The sequence below is a fragment of the Hemitrygon akajei genome, chromosome 1, assembly GCF_048418815.1.
Source record: "Hemitrygon akajei chromosome 1, sHemAka1.3, whole genome shotgun sequence".
In the NCBI taxonomy this organism is placed as follows: Eukaryota; Metazoa; Chordata; class Chondrichthyes; order Myliobatiformes; family Dasyatidae; genus Hemitrygon; species Hemitrygon akajei.
Genome location: NC_133124.1, coordinates 202205643 through 202220888, shown reverse-complemented (window position 1 = coordinate 202220888; position 15246 = coordinate 202205643). Strand labels below are relative to the sequence as shown.

Sequence of the window (15246 nt, the reverse complement as noted above, 5' to 3'; positions counted from 1 at the left end):
GTCTTCGCAGAAAGTAGAGACGTTGCTGGGCTTTCTTTGCAACGGAGCTGGTGTTGAGGGACCAGGTGAGATCCTCCGCCAGATGAACACCAAGAAATTTGGTGCTCTTAACCATCTCTACCGAGGAGCTATCGATGTTCAGCGGAGAGTGGTCGCTCCGTGCTCTCCAGAAGTCAACAACTATCTCTTTTGTTTTGTTCACATTCAGAGACAGGTTGTTGGATCTGCACCAGTCCGTTAGCCGCTGCACCTCCTCTCTGTAAGCTGACTCGTCGTTCTTGCTGATGAGACCCACCAGGGTCGTGTCATCGGCGAACTTGATGATGCGATTCGCCTGGCAGAAACGCTCTCCTCAGAAATGTATACCAATCTACACACTAATGCATTTATACTGTTATAAAATATTGTTGTATCAATATTATGAATATTGTTACATGTGTCCAATTGATGAACGTCGGGTCTATAATTCGTTGCAAAAGCTTAACTATTAGCTTAAAATCTGTTAATTGTACATTTCCGATTAGTCTTTTGAGCAGTCGCAATTGCGCAGCGGAAAACAAGCTTAAAAGATCAGAAAATATTTTCTATTTGAAACCTATTGGTGTCGTTTGATATTAATCTGCTTATATCATTTTCAAGGAATACCGATATTTAGATTAATCGCGTCCGTATGGGGAAAAAATGATTCAAGTACGTCTTTAATAATAAGTTTTAGAATTTTACTAGCACGTCATATTTAAAAATGAGACGTAATTTCGCGCCGTTGCCATATATGGAACGAACGATTTGCATGAGGTTATATCAGGAAGTGAGCGTGCGCCAGGCCCGTTCATTTGCTGGTGAGATCACGAGTGAATCGTTGTCTGTTTGCTGCAGTCCTTTCCATTAAACTTAGTTTTATTTTATCTTAGTCTGTTGCAAGTGCTTGATAGTTAATTGTAAAGATGTTCGAGGCTCGCTTGGTACAGGGTAGCATCCTGAAGAAGGTGCTGGAGGCCCTGAAGGATCTGATCACCGAAGCTTGTTGGGACATCAGCTCGACCGGCATCAGCCTACAGTCCATGGATAGTTCGCATGTCTCCCTGGTTCAGCTCACCCTTCGCAGCGACGGGTTCGACACATACCGTTGCGACAGAAATCTATCCATGGGGGTAAATCTCAGCAGGTGCGTGCTTTTGTAGGAGAAAATAGTGCTATTCTGCGTTGGTAATGCGTTATGTTACATGCACGGGTAAGGTGGGCCTAATCGTGGGTTATTTCCTAAAAATACATTTTATATCTGCTTGCTTTGGAATCATAGACTTAGCTAAACTTAGAGAAGTGTACCGTGATCTCAATAAAATTCCATTTGTGCAACTTACATAATATTGTCGGGCAGCTAAAATGGACGCCACGACTTGCTGTTGAGTGAACTTAACTTATAACTGTTTCAACAATTGGACATTATTGTTATTAAAGAAAATTTTGGATCAGGGTATCCGGGCTGCCCCGCTGCGTTGCCCAGGCGCCCATTTCCCTCCGTTTTTGTTGCAAAAAGGCGCCACCGGCACGGCTGTGACGTCAATTGCGCGCGAAACGACAAAGGCCGGGTTGGCGGGAATATGCCCAGGCTTGTTACGGTTCCTTGATTAAAATGGGAAATTTAAACTATTTTAATCCTGTTTCTAAATAGAAACTTTTTTTTTCTTATTTTACACCCACAACACTTTAAAGAACGGGGACTATTCAGTAATTTAGTCTGCCCTACCGTTGAAATAAATTATATGTTAACCCTAACCTAACTTCATGTAGTGCATTACGTCCATCAGTTATAACTTACTGGGGAGGCGAATAAATTGGCCATTGGGTGCAGTCTGCAATTAATTGAAGGATTGAAATAAATCTTGAAGGATCTTGGGGTGGGGGGGGGGGATAATAAAGAGTTTGTTTCCTCTTGCAGGAAAATCAAGGACTATTACTCATGGTTTAAAAACACCCAGTTCCCAATTTAAATTGGGTGATGAATTTTCTTTTTGCAGACAATCAAGAATCTGCAATACCTCAAAAGGCAGTGGAAGCAGAGTTTGCTAGCTGTTTGATAAGGTTTATGACAACAAGGTGCTGCATATGAGGCTGTTTAACAAGATAAGAGCCTGTGGTATTACGGGAAAGGAACTAGCATAGATACAAGATTGGCTGACAGGAGGCAGAGTGGGTTTAGAGGGGAACCCTCTAAACCACCAGATGCTGGTGGCTAGCGGTGCACGGCAGGGATCTGTGTTTTATGTCAATGATTTGGGTGATGGGATTGATGGATTTGTGGCCAGGTTTGTGGGAGAATGGGCAAAGAAGTGGTGTAGGGATGTGCATGGTCATGCACTTTGGTAGAAGACACTTTATAACGGTATGGACTGTGTTCCAAATGGGTAGAAAATTCAGAAAATCAGGGGGACTTGGGAGTCTTGTGTGTAGGATTTCCTAAAGCTTAACTTGCAGGTTGAGTCAGTGGTAAGGAGGGCAAATCCAATGTTGGCATACATTTCCAGAGGACTGGAATACAAAACTAAGGATGTAGCGGAGCTTAGAAGAACTGGGAATGGGATGGAGAGGGGTGTCTTGTTGGAACCTATCAAATATTGAAAGGCCTAGATAGAGTGGATGTGAAGAGGATGATTCCTATGGCGGGGGGAGTCTAGGACCAGAGAGCACAGCCTGAAGAGCAGGAAGTCCATTTGGAGCAGATAAGTGAGAACTTGTTTGGTCAGAGGGTGGTGAATCTGGAATTCATCACCGCAGGTGGCTATGCAGGCCAAGTCATTGAGGAAAATTAAGGTGGACGCTGATAGGTTCTTGATTAATCAGGACACCAAAGATTATGGGGAGAAGGGAGGTGATTGGGATTGAGAAGGGTAATAAATCAGCCATGATGGAATGGTGAAGCAGACTATGGGCCAATGGCCTAATTCTGCTCCTATGTCTTATAGTCTTGTGATAGGTTACCGTGTTAGAGTATGGCACTAGGTTTGTGCAATCTTGTTGAATGACAGAGCAAGGTTTAAGGGCCTGACACTGATCCTAATTTGTACATTTATTTGACAAACTATCAGTCTTCAGGTGCAAGTGCACTGTGTGCAGAAGGGAATTTCTAATTTCTCCCACCCTTGCATGCAAGTTTTCCTTCTGTGATTCCACGGCCACAACGAGGGTGACACAACTACTACAAGCTGCTGCCTCCTAACTCTAGAGGTCCACATTCTGACCTCTGGTGCAGTCTGTGTGGCGTTTGCACGCTCTCCCTATAGATTTCCTCCAGGTGTTACGGTTTCCTCCCAAAACTCAACCGTTTGTAGCTTAATTGACCACTCTTGGGAGTTGTTGGGAAACTGAGAGAAAGTGTCAAGGGGAGAAATGAGTAGGGGGTGGGATTGATACACCAGCTGATGTAGGTGCAATGATTTCTTACATCTTACAGAAATATGTATAATACATTATCAACCCCAAGGACCCTCTGATGTGGTTTGGGCTGAAATGGTAGTGAGTTATCAGGCAATGGATGCGTGCATCCTGTGAGATGTAGCATTATTTGTTACCCAGCCAAAGGTATCTAGTTACTGTGAACCAGAGGGCACAACCTCTGATATTTGTTCCTACTCCAACCAAAGTTTTGGAACCAATAACAATGTAGATTAGGCAAACTCTAGAGAGTGCAACAGAGTTTAAGGTTGGAGACATAAGAGAGTGAATGTTTAATAGATTATAACCCTTGGCATGTCAATAAGAGTAGAATGTCATGATCTGTCTCCACCAAGCATCACTAGAACAATAAGCTTATAAGAATGGTGTGTTGAGTGACGATGATTTTGGGCTATTTCTAATACTCTTGTTCCTTTTGTAGCATGTCCAAAATTCTTAAATGTGCTGGCAACGAGGATATCATCACACTGAGAGCAGAGGACAACGCGGACACACTGGCGCTGGTGTTCGAATCACAGAGTGGGTATCAGGCGCTTGCATGTCGCAGCTTGGTTCCTTTCTGACGATTGCAGGAAATAACCGTAGTGGGCCGTGCGTCCTCTCGGGGCATCTCCCAAATTCAGTAAGGTGGCGGTTAGTCCACACTCCTGATTCCCAAATCTTTTGCTCAAAAATCTTCCGACTTCAACCTCACCTCTCAAGTATAGAATTCGATAGGATTCTTTTGGGCTGAAGCAGCCCATTTATAACAAAATAGTGTCACATTGTATACGTAGGCCAAGTGTGTTAAGTTACTTTTTTTTTAAGTGCTATGTGTCACGTTCCCAGGGCCCTAAATTGCATTGGCTTACCACAGATGATGTGCAATCAGTCAGATTTTCTGGACTGAAGTTGAATTGTAGAGGGGCTGTACCCGATTTTCTATCCTTTTATCAAGGGTGATCTACTTCGTTCAGTCTTGCCCTGCTGGTATGCAAAGATTTTGTCAGATTGCCAGCATGTTATATTCACATCAAAGCAACTTGGGTGTTGCCTCCATAGAAGGAGGTTGCTCTGGCCCACTGGATCCACATCTTCTCGCAGAGCAATCCCTTTCTCCCACTAACTTACTCCATATTCTGTTCATTTTCTCCACCTGCATCCTAAAGCTGACTTACAGCAGCCAATTAAGCTGCCAACCATGCGTTGTTAAATGTAGGGAGCAATTGGAGAAAACGTACTTGATCGCAGTGCGGGGGGGTTAGCCTGCAAACTGCATGCTCTTGTTACTTGTTGTGGTCAAATCACACCTTGAGCATCAGTGTGTCCTTTGTTTGCATTCAATAAACAGAAAATTGTTTCTATATTCTGTACACATCCGTGGTATTCTAGTAAATCTCTTCACATTCTAACGATGCACTGCTAGAGTGCTGAACATTGCGTATAAATTGTGGAATTATGATTAGGGCTGCACAACAGCATAACGGTTAGTATAACATATACAGTGCAAGTGACTCGCATTAAATTCTGCCCCGTTAGGAGTTTGTACGTTTTCTCTGTGACTATGTGGGTGTCCTGTGGTTTGCTCTCACATTCCAAAGGTACACGGGTTAGGTTAGTTGGTAGTATGGGTGTAATTGAGCAGTAAGTTTGATGTTTACTACTGACTGTCTTACAGATCAGGAGAAGGTGTCTGATTATGAGATGAAGCTGATGGACTTGGATGTTGAGCAGCTTGGAATTCCAGTAAGTCACTGTGTTAGTCTGTGTCATTGACGGAGAGATCTTTGCTTTTGGTCTGTGGTGGTCCTGAGTGTGTGCTCTGTCCTGGTGCCTTGCAGGAGCAGGAGTACAGCTGTGTGGTGAAAATGCCGTCCGGTGAATTTGCCCGGATCTGCCGAGACCTGAGCCAGATTGGCGACGCTGTTGTGATCTCCTGCGCCAAGGATGGCGTGAAGTTCTCCGCCAGTGGCGAATTGGGGACGGGCAACGTTAAGCTGTCGCAGACCAGCAACGTGGATAAAGAGGAGGAGGCGGTGAGTGGCTTTGATTGCTCTGTGAACCATGGGGAATAGAGCCTACTGCAGATGAGCAGATCACCCAACTGGATCAACCAGACATGTCCATCCACCTACACTCAGTGGTGCTCCTATCCAGTAGCAGCTGGAAATGATGTACCATGATATCCCTTTCATCCCACATTCACTGGCCATTTTATTAGATAGAGCAGTGGAACCTGCTGTGGTCTTGTGCTGCTGTTGCCCGCCCAAGGTTTGATGTGTTGTGCATTCAGAGATGCTCTTCTGCGCACCGTTACAACACCTGCTTATTTGAGTTACTGTCAACTTGAACTGGTCTAGCCATCCTCTGACCGCTCTCATTCCCAGGGGATTTTCGCCCACAGAGCTAATGTTTGCTGGATGTTTTTCGTTTTTCGCACTGATCACAGATCAGTACTTTCTGAGGTATTCAGTCCACCCCATCTGGCACCAACGATCATTCCACGGGCAAAGTCACTTCGATCACATTTCCTCCCCATCTGGTGTCTAGTCTGAGCAATAACTCAACTTCCTGACCATGTCTGCATGCTTTTATGCATTGAGCTGCTGCCACGATTGCCTGATCATATACATGCATTAATGAGCAGGTTTGCCTAACAAAGTGACCACAGATCGTATACTTCTTGTGCTGGGAAATGGTCTCAGGTCAGGTCATTGATTCCTTTTCCTTACAGGTCGTTTCAAGCTTATAGCAGTTCACAAGTTAGAAATGCTGGCAGTAGCCGAGTTTCCATACAGTAGTGGAAGCCTGCAGCAACCAGCAGATCCATTCTGTCCCCTGGAGGCTTGTCCACATATACAGGCTATACACGTCAGGTGTTTGTAAGCTGAAGAGAGCCTATATTTGTTATATAGATGTGGGTATCTGTGGCCCTGGCTATAACTTTTCATCTTTGGTTTACCTGGGGCTGTGGCTTGCTACGCTTCAAGGAACAGATTACAGGGCAATTCTTTTGCTGACTGTAACTTGAAATCGTACACAGACCTGAAATGGCAAGAATTTCAGCTCCCTGGCAGGCTTGAATGGACAGGTGTAGTGGGGAGGAGGGTTAACCACAATCCACTTGCCTTGCGACCACCAACCCACCCAGTACCAACAATAACTTTTAATTCTTCCAGGTCAACCGACCAGAAACTTGGCCACAGAACAAACTATCCATTGTCTGCACCCAACTTTGTTGCGTAGTGATTTCTTGTGACACAGTCTAGTTTTCATGTGGGGCAACTTTGGGGTTCTGGGCAGAACTTGGTCAGTGTGCAGGAGGAGGGCCAGTCTTGTGTACTGCACAATAGTGGGTCATTTTGTTGACTTGCCTACCACAAGTACAAGTAACTCACTTGCAGTTGCATTAAGATCTCACTGACCATTTCCTCTGTTGCATGAGGTGTGACTGCAGTCCATCATGGCTCACTGTGCCGTGCAACAGTCAGGCTGCAAGATTTAACTTCGCAAACCTGCTTTTCTCCACAGGTGACCATTGAGATGAACGAGCCTGTGCAACTGACCTTTGCCCTACGGTATCTGAACTTCTTCACAAAAGCGACTCCTCTGTCGCCGACAGTCACACTCAGCATGTCAGCGGACATTCCTCTGGGTACGTATTCTAGGTCCATTAACTCTGGCGTCCAGTACACGGTGCTGCCGGGCTTGAGCTTCCATGGAGAACAATGAAGAATTGATGTCACATTTGGAGGGCATTCTGACTAAATGTAGTGCAGCTTCAATGACAAGACTTCTGAACTCAGTGTGAAGTCTTAAAGGTTACAGCAGGCTATATGTCCAACCGGCTGCTTTTAAAATGTGATTGTTTCTGCCTTGCACTCAGAATTGACTCTAAATTCTGTTTTTTTTTTTTTCATGCTCACCTCTACTTCCATTTGCATTAAATCTGAGCCACACCATTTTGACTCTGGTGAAGATGATGGGATCTTCCCATTCATCCTCATAATTTTACACTTTTGGCCTCTTAGACCCTAAGTTATAGGAGCAGACCCATCGAGTCTGCTCTGCCATTCAATCTTGCCCCCTCTTCAGCCTTCTCCCCGTAACCTTGTCATTGGCCAATTAAGAACCTGTCGCCACTTTAAATGCACCTAATGACCTGGCCTCCACAGCTACCTGTGGTCACAAATTCACCACCCTCTGGCAAAAGAAATTTCATTGCATCTCTGTTTTAAGTGGAGACCCCTCTATCCTGAGGCTGTGCCCTCTTGTCCTAGACTCTCCCACCATGGGAAACATTCTTTCCGCATCTACTCTGATTAGGCATTTCAACATTTGAAAGGTTTCAATGAGATTCCCCCCTCATCCTTCTAAATTCCAGCGAGTACAGGCCCAGAGCCATCAAACATTCCTTATATGAAAACACTTTCATTCTCAGGGAACCTCCTCTGACCCCTCTCCAATGCCAAAATACCTTTCTTAGGTAAAGAGCCCAGAACTTCACAATACTCAAGATGAGGCTTCGCTGGTGTCTTATAAAGCCTCAGCATCACATCCCTGCTCGTATATTCTAGACCTCTTGGAATGAATGCTAACATTGTATTTGCCAACCTCACCACCAATTCAACCTGCGAGTTAACTTTTAGGGTGTTCTGCGCAAACAGTCCCAAGTCCCTTTGCATCTCAGGTGTTTGGATTTTCTCTGTTTAGCAAGTAGTCTACATTTATTTCTTCTACCAAAGTGTATGACCATGCATTTTCCAAATTGTATTTAATTTGCCCCTTTCTTGCCCAGTCTCCTAAACTGTCTAAATCTTTCTGTAGCCTTCCTGTTCCCTCAACACTACACGCCCCTCCTTCAATCTTCGCATCATCTGTAAGTTTGGTAACAAAGCCATTATTTTCATCATCTGAACTATTGATATACAGCAGAAAAAGAAGCACTCCTAACACTGACCCTGCGGAAAGCCACTAGTCACTGGCGGCCAACCAGGAAAGAATCCTTTTATCCTTGCTCGCTGCCTCCTACCAATCAGCCGATACTCTAACCCTGCCAATGACTTTGCTGTAATACCATGGGCTCTTGGTAAGCAGTCTCGTGTGTGGCTCCTTGTCAAAGGCCTTCTGAAAATCCAAATATACAGCATCCGCTGCATCTCGTTTTGTCTATCCTACTTGTGATATCCTCAAAGAATCCCAATGGGTTCATCATGTAAAATTTTCCCTTAAGGAAACCATGCTGACTTGGCCCTATCTTGTCCTGTGTCACCAAGTACTCCATAACCTCATCCCTAACATTTGACTCCCAACCACTGAGGTCAGGCTAACTGGTCTACGATTTCCTTTCTGTTGCCTCCCTCCTTTCTAAAGAGTGGAGTGACATTTGCAATTTTCCTTTCCTCCAGAACCATGCCAGAGTTCAGTGATTCTTGAAAGATCCTTTCTAATGCCTCCACAATCTCTACCACTACCACCTTCCAGAAGCCTATGGCGCAGTTCATCTGGTCCGGGTGACTTGCACCTTTGGGTCTTTCAGCTTTTTGAGCACCTTCTCCCTTGTAATTGCAACTGCACTCACTTCTCTTCCCTCACACCCTCCAACACCTGGCATGCTGCTAGTGTCTTCCACAGTGAAGACTGATGCAAAATAGTCATATAATTCATCTGCCATCTCCTCGTGTCCCATCACTATTTCTCTGGCCTCATTTTCTGGCAGTCCTACATCCACTCATCCCTCTTAATTTTATATACTTGTAAAAGCTTTTCCTATCCACCTTGATACTGTTTGCTAGCTTGCTTCCGTATTTCGTTTCCTTCCGAATGATTCTTTTTTAAGTTGCTTTCTGTAGGTTTTTAAAAGCTTCCTAATCCTCCATCTTCCTGCTATTTTTGCTTTGTTGTATGCCCTCTCTTTTACTTATACATTAGCTTTGACTTCCCAGAAACTCCAGTTATTGCTGCCCTGCTGTCATCCCTGCCAGCATCTCTTTCCAATTTACTTTGGCCTACTCCTCTCTCATACCACTGTAATTCCTTTTACTCCGCTACATCACACTTTATTTTCACCCTATCAAATTTCAAGCTTAACTCAATCATATTGTGATCACGCTCTCCTGAGGGTTCCTTTACCTTAAGCTCCGTACTCACTTCCGGTTCATTACATAACACCCAATCCAGTATAGCCGATCCCCTTGTAGGCTCAGCGACAAACTGCTCTAAAAAGCCATTCCGTGGGCATTCAACAAATTCACTCTCTTGGGATCCATAACCGACCTGATTTTCCCAATCTACCCGCATGTTAAAACATATCCCATGGTTGTCGTAACGTTGGCCTTTTGACTCGCCTTTTCTATTTCCCGTTATGCCAAAGAAAATCCTTTCTTCATCTCTTTTCTGTGGTCTTGCATAGATAGTTTTGTCTTAGAAAAGTCTTTATTAACCTGCAGCCTTTCCCCGTCCCCCTCCCACTCCTACTGCAAACTGTTAAGTGTACGCTTAACCTTATCTGTGGCCTAATTAATGTTTTACGTGGTGTTTTGGCTCATTCTAGCCAGTCCCTAAGCCGATAAGGCACCCCCTTGATCAGCGCAGTTTCTCTTTCATGACCAAGGGTTAGTAACTTACCCATCGTTCCTCTACTCCTTTGAGTGGTTCAATATTGATCGTGTATCCTTTTGTGTATACTGGTTCCAAATGACCTCATTATGATTCTTGGAGCCTTACTGAGTAACCGTGTGATCTTTTATCTTCGATCTGAAAGCCATTTGAATCTGAGCACCTGACTCCTTCATTGGCCATGCCAATACAATGGCATTGATCTGGCTTGATATGGGATTGTGAAAATTACAGGTCTTAACCTGTTTGGAACACTATGGTAATTGGTGGGGTCGTGTTGAGACTTCTGATATCAGGGTTCAGTTCATTGGATCGGAATACTGCAGCCCAGGAATAGACTATTTGTCCCATTGTTGACTCTGGAAAATCTGTCCCATTGGATTCAGGGCTGGGGTGCATCTGTGGAACTTTGAGAGATTGTAGAGACTCACCCACTGAGTATGTTCAGGGTATAGGTTTTTGGGTGTGTAATTAATGACTGAAAAGTGGCTGACATTGGCCATGATCTTTATAAGAACAGCTGGATCAAAAGGCAAAGTTATCTTCTGTTCATTGGGTTCGACATTCCTAGTGTACAGTTGGGACTGAGCCGTTGCACATTTGGAGTTTAAATGCTCAACAGTTTCTAAATGTGCAAGTCTGAGGGAAGTAGCCCTCCGTTGCCTGGGAAATAATTGGACATGGCTGGATGAGACCAGAAGGTATTTAATTCTGTTTTGGGTTGGTGTACATTTCTTCTATCGGCACACTGAAATATTCACCCACAGTAAGTGAGTTAGAGTGGAAGTGCATGAGCTGTCTAACACATAAGGGACAAACATATCCAACTGCAGCCAATACGGACTAGAGGACTAAAAATATTATTGATAGTGGAACCTAATAAGTAGAGTCGGGTCCCATCACATTTGAGTCAGGCAGAATATGCCAGTGTCTAATGATTAATTTTGGCTTTGCAGTGGTGGAGTACAAGATTGCAGACATGGGGCACATCAAGTATTATTTGGCACCCAAGATTGAAGATGAAGAGGCTTCCTAAAATAAGGAATTTAGATGATGAAGATTGACCATCGGAGGGGCAAACTTGTCATGCAGTTATTGGAGATAACTGAAGATTCTTGGACCAAGTTCGGTGGCGTTGTCTTGGTGACCGACTTCTCCTTTACAGATGTCTTGTTCCTATCCTGACACTTTTGTAGATATTTTCTGTAAATATGGTATCCAGCATTTCACTTTGTTATAAAGGAGCTTCAGGAGAGAAATAAATTGTTTCTGTGGTGTTAACTGCTTGCTTCTTGAGTTGGGATGAGCCAAACAAAGGGGAAAGCTCGAGTTTCCGAGCCTGTTAGATGATTGGGTTTGGTTCCTGGTCTGGCTAGCGAAGGACAATGCTGAAAATCTGTTTTGTATACGAGTAACTGATCTTGCACCCAACTTGGGGAATGGAAAAGTGGGGAAAGCCGTTTCCCTGGGGCTGTTCCACGTAAGAACTCCGGGTCCACTTGGCTGCAGTAGATGGCTGTTTTGTCTTCATGAGCGTTGCAATGCTGCATTCCTTGCCATTGGGTTTCAGTGTAGACCCAGTCTGCCGGAGCTGACTTCACGTGCTAGGACAGGCACGTCCCTATGTCTCCGGGGGGGGGGGGGGGGGGGGGGGGTATGAGGCCTAGTGTACCAGGGTGTGGCCTCCCGCGTGTGAAGAGCTACTTGGGGCCGCAGGTGAGAGCTGAGTGTCTAGTGGGGTCCAAAGGTGAGTCAGCTGCCCTGGAATGGACACGACAACTCCCTTCACCAGAGGTGCTGCCCCTCCCTGGACACCCCATACCCCATTATAGGTAATAAAGTAGAAAACAGGACATTCAGCCTGTGCTCAGATGTAAGAGCTGTCTTAATGCCCTCTCCCGTAGCCCTGAAGTTTTATTCCTTACACATACCTAACCGGTTCATTTTGTTTGCATTTGCTTTCATGACTTTCCCCCAGCTCTCCAGCCGTATGAGGGGTATAGCTAGAGTGAATGCAAGCAGGCTTTCTTCGCTGAGGTTGGATTAGACTAGAGGGTGCAAGGTGAAACTGAGGGGGGGGTATTGCAAGCAACACACACAAAATGTTGGTGGAACGCAGCAGGCCAGCCAGCATCCGTAGGGAGAAGTGCTATTGACGTTTCGGGCCGAGACCCTATTGCAAGTGTGGAATGAGCTGCCATCAGAAGAAAGAATGAGGAAGTACAGACCTAGATGGGAGCAGGGTATGGAGGGCTATGGTCCAGTTGTGGGTCAGTGGAACTTGGTGGACCAAAGGGCATGTTTCATTTCTGTAGTCTATGCTGTGTTTTAAAGACAGCACATTATTTCCAGCTAACCAAAGTTCAAAGAATGTACAAATTATACAGCCTTGGAGATGCGTCTGCTTACAGGCAGCCCCTTTTTTTTAAAAGACCCACTTGTGGAGGGCACAAATTGTGCTAACAGTAAAAGCTAGCGACGGCATTTAGGACAAAAATGACAGCCTGTAGGCTCAGCCTCAACTCTTCACTGCAGGGCAAACCGTAGCAAAGCCCACAGACCTGAAGCCTGAGCAAGACAGAGCATTGGACTCGGGGGGTGCGGAGTAAATGTTGCAGTGCACTGAGCAGTTGTCTTTGTTTGTGCCCTCTGGTTCTAACCCACTTGCCAAAGGGAACAATCTCTAACACCCTTCATGATTACACCCTCCTGATGAAGGGTCTCGGCCCGAAACGTCGACCGTGCTTCTTCCAGTAGATGCTGCCTGGCCTGCTGCGTTCCACCAGCATTTTATGTGTGTTGCTTGAATTTCCAGCATCTGCAGATTTCCTCGCGTTTGCGCCTCCATGATTTCCGATAACTTCCAGATCCTCTTGCGACCACCTATGTTCCAAGGAGGTGAAGCTAGTTCCTCCATTCCATCAACAAAACCATAATTCAGAGATACAACCGCTCCCTTTGAGCTGTACTGCCCCAGTAACCCTTTGATCATGTCGATGGCCAGAGGTTCCCCCCCAGGACTGAAAAGGCTAACACGAGGAGGCATCGTTTTAAGGAGAAGGAAACCCACGTGGTCGTGGAGAACGTGCAAGGTCCTTACAGGCAGTGGTGGGAAATGAGCCTGGGTTGCTGGTACTGTGAAGTGTTGGCTAACCACTAAATTATGATGCTGCCTCAGTGGGGGGGGAGAGGAACTTTTAACATTTCAAGTCAGAAGACTTATAATCTGATGGCCACGAACTCTCATAGGATTTGAGTCACGCATCACAGGACCTTCAGCTCATCCAGACCGTGGCCTTCGGTACTTTCATTTACCATGTTTAACTGTTGTGAGACTGCCTCCTCCACCTTAAGCGAGAAAGCTTTTCCATGCAAGCCTACTTCAAACCTCCGCTGTCGGTGATGGGAATAGTTTGCTTATCTGCCCAGTTGAATTCTGTTTGAGTCTGTCAGCTCTAGTGCATTTCTCGAAATGTAGAAAAGTATCGAAGGAGCTTGTGCTACCTCATCCCCATGTGTACGGGGGAATGAACTGACAGGCTGAAATTTCATGCTGCTATCTGTGTCGGTAGTGCTGAGGAAGAGAAGGTTGAGGGTATCATGTTTCCAGGTGTAAACATTGCAAAAAAATTTCAAAGAAGGCTTCCCCCCCCCCCCCCCCGCTCGCTCAGAATGCGAAGGAAATTCAGCATATCCCCATCGACCATCGTCAACTTTACATACGTACCATACAAAGCATCTTATTTCTGTGGTGCGTCCGGTTACGGCAGCAGCTTGGCATAGCTACTATTCTGCCAGAGAACAGAAAATATGGCAGAGTTTAATTAGTGCAGAGTGGGCCGCAATCCTGATTAACCCTAACGTAATTGTGAGACAATTTACAATAACCAATTAACCTACCCAGCAGGTCTTTGAATAGGGAGAGGAAACTGGATCACCCACGCATTCCACAGGGAGGATGTACAGGTGCTCCTTACACAACGGCACCAGAATTGAATGCTGAACTCCATAATGCCCTGAGCTGTAATCGCACTACTCTACTGTTGTGAATGCAGCCCAGGTGATCAAAAGTATCAGCCTCCCATCCATTGACTCAGCATTGTCATACTTCACAGCCTCAGGAGAGCTGCCAGTATTATCAAGGTTCCCTCCCACCCTGGTCATTCTCTCTACCTCTTTCCCTCCCACCCCGGTCATTCTCTCTACCTCTTTCCCTCCCACCCTGGTCATTCTCTCTACCTCTTTCCCTCCCACCCTGGTCATTCTCTCTACCTCTTTCCATTGGACAGAAGATTTTTTTAAAAAAACTTAACACATATCAACAGGTTGAATGATGGCTTCTGTCCAGCTGCTAGAAAATTCTTGATTGGACTTCTTGTATGAGAAAGGTGAACTCTTGGTCTTTCAACCTTTTTTTGTGGTTCATGTACTTTATTTGTCCACCTACCTTGCACTTTCCCTCGAGTACAACTCTGCATTCTGTTCCATTTTATGTTTCACTGTTTATCACTTAACACAATTGACTTTTTCCCAACACAAGTTCCACACAGACTTCCATCCTTAATCCCAAATAATAGAATAATGTTTCGCTGTTTCTTCAGCAAATTTTTGATTTAGTTTCCAGTCTAACGTGGAAAAACTGGGAACTAAATTAGAATGGTAATATTCACAACCAACAGCAGGACTAATCTTTTGGGGGAAGAATATTTCTCATTACGGAGACAACATTCAAGATGATCTCCAATTATCTCAAACTGTTTACCAAAATGGAACATCGGAATTGTCAGTTTTTGTTGTGCAGTCATCCTAATCCTAAAAGACATGCTTAATAGTCCATTATGGTGTTTGGGGCAGCAATGAAGGTCCTCCATCTCTGGCGGTGTTCAGGGTTTCCGACATCATGTCAGTAGCGTCCTCTTGGTTTTCACTACTGTCAGTCATGCAAGACCCGGGTGGAGACCCAGGAATACTATCATATTCAGAAATCTTCATTGCTGTTTCCATAACAATTTTGTTCTACCAGTCAGGGTTGTTAGACCTGAGCTGAACCCCTGAACCTGGATGACTGGTGGACCACTCTCAGCCTGGCATCTAACCCCGTGGGTGACCCTACCAAGAGCTAAGGCATAAAGCCCTGACTCCAGCCAACATAGCTCTCTGAGTAATTGAGGCACGTAAGCCTCCAAACCCTACAAC

At 45.1% G+C, this 15246-nt stretch overlaps 1 protein-coding gene across 1 annotated transcript; it reads left to right on the top strand.

The window, feature by feature from the left end:
• Positions 1–814: 814 nt before the first annotated feature.
• Positions 815–11331, top strand: LOC140734646 (proliferating cell nuclear antigen). Its single transcript, XM_073058893.1, has 6 exons — positions 815–1165; positions 3875–3972; positions 5111–5178; positions 5274–5468; positions 6964–7087; positions 11007–11331. Exons 1-6 carry the CDS (start codon positions 945–947, stop codon positions 11084–11086), a joined length of 786 nt encoding a protein of 261 aa, XP_072914994.1. The 5' UTR covers positions 815–944; the 3' UTR covers positions 11087–11331.
• Positions 11332–15246: the final 3915 nt, after the last annotated feature.

What these genes read in the sequence shown, in the direction of transcription:
- LOC140734646 (XM_073058893.1), top strand. Translation starts at nt 945, where the DNA reads ATGTTCGAGGCTCGCTTGGTACAGGGTAGCATCCTGAAGAAGGTGCTG. An exon ending in TTGAGCAGCTTGGAATTCCA is followed by an intron (nt 5,179 to 5,273) that starts GTAAGTCACTGT and finishes GGTGCCTTGCAG; the next exon opens with GAGCAGGAGTACAGCTGTGT. An exon ending in GTCAGCGGACATTCCTCTGG is followed by an intron (nt 7,088 to 11,006) that starts GTACGTATTCTA and finishes TTGGCTTTGCAG; the next exon opens with TGGTGGAGTACAAGATTGCA.